The sequence below is a fragment of the Corylus avellana genome, chromosome 10, assembly GCF_965113065.1.
Source record: "Corylus avellana chromosome 10, dhCorAvel1.hap1.2, whole genome shotgun sequence".
Lineage (NCBI taxonomy): Eukaryota > Viridiplantae > Streptophyta > Magnoliopsida > Fagales > Betulaceae > Corylus > Corylus avellana.
In genome coordinates, this window is record NC_142499.1 from 4,769,554 (window position 1) to 4,774,580 (window position 5,027).

General features: G+C 36.7%; 1 protein-coding gene across 1 annotated transcript; it reads left to right on the plus strand.

Moving 5' to 3' along the window:
* Nucleotides 1-863: 863 nt before the first annotated feature.
* On the plus strand, nucleotides 864-5,027 carry LOC132161605 (protein POLYCHOME). Its single transcript, XM_059571764.2, has 3 exons — nucleotides 864-968; nucleotides 1,146-1,544; nucleotides 4,356-5,027. The coding sequence occupies exons 2-3, from the start codon at nucleotides 1,155-1,157 to the stop codon at nucleotides 4,740-4,742; spliced, it is 777 nt and encodes a 258-aa protein (XP_059427747.2). The 5' UTR covers nucleotides 864-968; nucleotides 1,146-1,154; the 3' UTR covers nucleotides 4,743-5,027.

Sequence of the window (5,027 nt, forward strand, 5' to 3'; positions counted from 1 at the left end):
TAGATCGAATTGTCTCCTTGCTTACTACATGATCTGAGAGGAGTTTTCCAACTAAACATGATTGGCCCTTTTGAACAAGTCCCTCAAAGGCTTCCTCATGAAAGTCCACTCCTAAGGTTTCCTCCTCCGAGAGGGAAATCTTCCCCCACATATCCGCTAGATCATCCGCCATTACCACGGTACATGTTCCTTTACACATGATTCATTGATTAGATACGCACAAACCAAATGTGCAATACTCCTTCTCCTCTAGTTCAGAGAAACTCTAGAGAGAACATCACCCAGCTTTCAGATTGTTTCAGCTTGGGTTTATCTTTTGTGATATGACTTTTAAAATCATAAATAGATCAACATTCAATAATGATTATCTTAAATTCAATGAATATTTTAAAAGGTATATCATATTTGGAAGGACTCAAGGAAAACTCTAACCCTCTTTCTAACATTACTTTTTGGTGGACATGTTTTTAATCGAAATGAATAAAAGATTTTAAAAACAAATATTTTAATAAAATAGAGAAGAAATGAGATAAATAGTTAGATGTAAACTTTGAAAAGTGATTAGCTTAAAAAAAAAAAAAGATTTTTAATTAGTCATTTTACATAAAAATATATAGATTAAGGTTTATAGTTTATAGATGCTCTTATTGTGGGACAAAAATGTAAAATGATAAAATCCGATCAAAGTCATTAAATTCCAATTACAGGGGCAATGTTGCCATTTCCATTCACAAACGATTTCCTACCCCGCTCTTGGGGAAAATTCGAAATTTGGCAGCGAAAGATGATCGTACACGTGTCAAAAAATTTTCACTGGTTTTCTATAATACCGCCCATTTTTCATTTTGAAAAATTTGCCAATTTCGACTCTCTCAATCGAAGAACCTCTTGCTCCTCTTCTTGTTTTTATACCTTCAATAGGGAACCCAAACCCCTCAGAAACCCTAGCAAAGCAATCTCAACACAAGGTAAATGCATTGTCTTTCTCGGATCGATTCGTACTCGAAACCACCGACTTGGGCCGCCGCTTGAATCTCGTTTCATTTTCTTGCGGAAATCTCATTTTCCTGGGATTTGCGCGTCTCTAATTTTCTTTCTTTGCGCGTTTTCATCTGATTCGTACTTTGTTTGTGTTTCTGGTGCAGTGTGAAAAAATGCCGGAATCCAGGGATAGGCTTCCTAGGCCGGTCGACTACGCTGCCGTGTTCGCTCAACGGAGAGTGGCTGGTACTGGAGGCATTCTGGAGGACCAGGGGACGGGTCCGATCTTGTTCGAAACCCCGATCAGGCGGGTGACGACTGGCGCGACGCCGGCGACACGTGGACTAACTGCTTTGGGTACAGCACGAGGTGGTGGGCTCGGAAGAGGTGGATTCGGAACTCCAAGAACTATGCGTAGACGTGTTCTGCACGGGTCTCCGGCTACGGGTCGGGCCAACACTCCTACTACTTTGAGGGGATCAGGTCGGGGCAGACCCAGTGGCAGTTTGCTACCTTCTTGGTACCCGAGAGTCCCTCTTCAAGATATTACTTGGGTTGTGCGGGTAATGATTTACATTTTCTTCAGCCTTTTGATTTGCTACTATTTGGAATTTTTTTGGGTTCGATCTCTTGATTGAGCTAGTTGGTTAAATCAGAGACTTCGTAGATTTTCATGGTTTTATCGTTGTTTTGTGGAATTCGAGGCTTCTTGCTTTTGATCGATTACGTAGGGATATTAGATGGGTTTTTATGCTGAATCTTGCGTAGTTGAGATGAAGAGTAAGGGCATTTAATATGCCTTTTTTCTTCAAATTTTAATTTTAATTTTTTGCGTGCTATGAATTTTGAGGAATAGAAGTTAAGTTCAGTTGCTTTCAGTTCTATCATTGCCACTGTTCTTAAATTGTTACTCTAATTTATTGTTTCCAATTTTGGTTGTGATGATGTTGTGGGCTACGATTTTGAGAAATTAGTGCAGTATGTTAGTTTCTTGAATCAGCACTTATGTTAGTTTCTCTGTTCGGTACAAAACAACTTGTTTCTCTCTCTCTCTCTCTCTCTCTCTCTCTCTCACTTTCATTTATTTCTTATTGTTGTGGTTGTGACAAATCCGATTTCAATGGTTCTGCTCTTGATGATTGGTAGCTTTCTTCGACTGCGTTGATGTTCTTGAAAACGAATGTTCGGTATTCTAAGGTTCTGTCTGATTGATATAGACTTGTTCTTTTTGTTCCTTGTTTAATTGTTTATTTTCATATGTTAATGATTCTCTTTTTCTTTCCGGAAGTTGTAATTCTTGTGTTTTTGATGTTACATTTTACCTTTGTTCATTATTTTGGCCTTTTTTTGTTTGTTTGTTTTAAATTACTTTCATTAATTTTGAGCTTAATCTATTTGTTTTGGTTTTTGAAAGCTATTCTCTCTAGTTGTTTTCTTGCTGGTAATGTTAAGGGATCTAAAGATAACATACTTTATGAAAGATTTTAAAAAATTTTAAATTAATTTTTTTGAGACACCCTAATGGGAAACGAGATGAAGTTGTGGTTTTAATTTACTATTTCTGTAAGAGTTGTCTACATGATAAATATTCTTTCTAACAACACCGACCCCTCCTCTCCAATTGCATGGAGCCTACCTTCCCTTCTTTAATCTCCCTTTGTTACGTTTGAATGTTTGACAATGTATTTTATACAATCTAGATGGTTATATTGTGAAACTTCGGGATCAAATTGGTGGATTCTCCATCAACGTCATTCTTCCTGTTTGCTTGAGTTTGTCCTTCAACAATTTGTGTTTAGTTGAATAATGTTCATGCCAACTTATGTTAATATTGTTCACTTTTATTTGTTTATATATATTTCCCTGAGAAATTAGGTCAGAAAATGTAAACTTTTCTTTCCTGTCAACAATATTAATCAAACTCAGGCCCTCCCTCTCTAGTTGTTTTCTTGCTGGTAATGTTAAGGGATCTAAAGATAACATACTTTATGAAAGATTTTAAAAAATTTTAAATTAATTTTTTTGAGACACCCTAATGGGAAACGAGATGAAGTTGTGGTTTTAATTTACTATTTCTGTAAGAGTTGTCTACATGATAAATATTCTTTCTAACAACACCGACCCCTCCTCTCCAATTGCATGGAGCCTACCTTCCCTTCTTTAATCTCCCTTTGTTACGTTTGAATGTTTGACAATGTATTTTATACAATCTAGATGGTTATATTGTGAAACTTCGGGATCAAATTGGTGGATTCTCCATCAAGGTCATTCTTCCTGTTTGCTTGAGTTTGTCCTTCAACAATTTGTGTTTAGTTGAATAATGTTCATGCCAACTTATGTTAATATTGTTCACTTTTATTTGTTTATATATATTTCCCTGAGAAATTAGGTCAGAAAATGTAAACTTTTCTTTCCTGTCAACAATATTAATCAAACTCAGGACCTCCCTCTCTAGTTGTTTTCTTGCTGGTAATGTTAAGGGATCTAAAGATAACATACTTTATGAAAGATTTTAAAAAATTTTAAATTAATTTTTTTGAGACACCCTAATGGGAAACGAGATGAAGTTGTGGTTTTAATTTACTATTTCTGTAAGAGTTGTCTACATGATAAATATTCTTTCTAACAACACCGACCCCTCCTCTCCAATTGCATGGAGCCTACCTTCCCTTCTTTAATCTCCCTTTGTTACGTTTGAATGTTTGACAATGTATTTTATACAATCTAGATGGTTATATTGTGAAACTTCGGGATCAAATTGGTGGATTCTCCATCAAGGTCATTCTTCCTGTTTGCTTGAGTTTGTCCTTCAACAATTTGTGTTTAGTTGAATAATGTTCATGCCAACTTATGTTAATATTGTTCACTTTTATTTGTTTATATATATTTCCCTGAGAAATTAGGTCAGAAAATGTAAACTTTTCTTTCCTGTCAACAATATTAATCAAACTCAGGACCATCCCTGCTCTTGCATCCCTTACCACAGTGTTAACAGAATTGGCAAAGTTTTTGGCTATTTAATTATTTTCCTCATGCCACTCCCTTTTCCTTTGATCAAAGGATGTGGGTGATATATATCTTCTCTAAACCAAATTTGAGAGCCACCCAATACAGTTGATCATTTGGTTTGATTTTCCTTGCCTCTTTCAGATGCTTCACTTGAGCATCTAAATCAAATGGCTACCAAGGAATCCTTCGCTACTGCCTGTAGCCCAAGTACCAAGGAAACTTCACTACTCTAAACCTTTTGAAGAAACAAGATCTTAATTGGGATTCATTTCCCTTTTGATATTGTACTTTTGCATTTGGTAGTTGTTTGGAGGTGTTTCCTTGGTAACTGATAAACTTAATTCTGGATATACTCTATTTTTTAGGCAATGCAAAGGAGAAGAGCTCGGTTGGGAATTGTCGAAGGCCTACAATTTGAGAGTCCCGTTCCTGTGGGCCAAAGGATTCTTGATCCTTCTGAACTAGTGTCAGGTGCTCAACTCGAGCACGATCTCTCTTTCATCTCTCCAAGGTCAGCAGTAGCTGTCAAGACTAAAACATCTGCTGTGGGTAAAGTTCCAAAGATCTTGCTTGGGGTCACTAACCAGAATGCGGGAGAATCAGAGCTTCTCACACCGCAGAAGAAACTCTTGAACTCAATCGACATAGTTGAGAAAGAGGTGATGGAGGAGTTGCAGAAACTGGAGACAACCCCTAGTGCTAAAAAGGTGGAGAGAGAAAAAAGAGTTCGTACTTTGATGTCTATGCGTTGATTCAGTTCAACCTCACATTAGTTAAAGCACAAGACAAACCAGGGCACCCAGATCATCGAATGACAAAAGAAGGGACAAGAAGCCTGTGCGGTGAGATTGATCATCACTTGATGATATTAGGGACTCTTGAAGTAGATTTAGATATATCTCATATTTTCTCTACTTGTTTGGATTTGATGTATATAATGACCATATCTCATTTTCTGTTTCATTACTTCATAAAGGCCTTTGCTAATGTACCATTACTTTTCGAGTATTATAAGGAAGAAACATCAGGTTTATCAA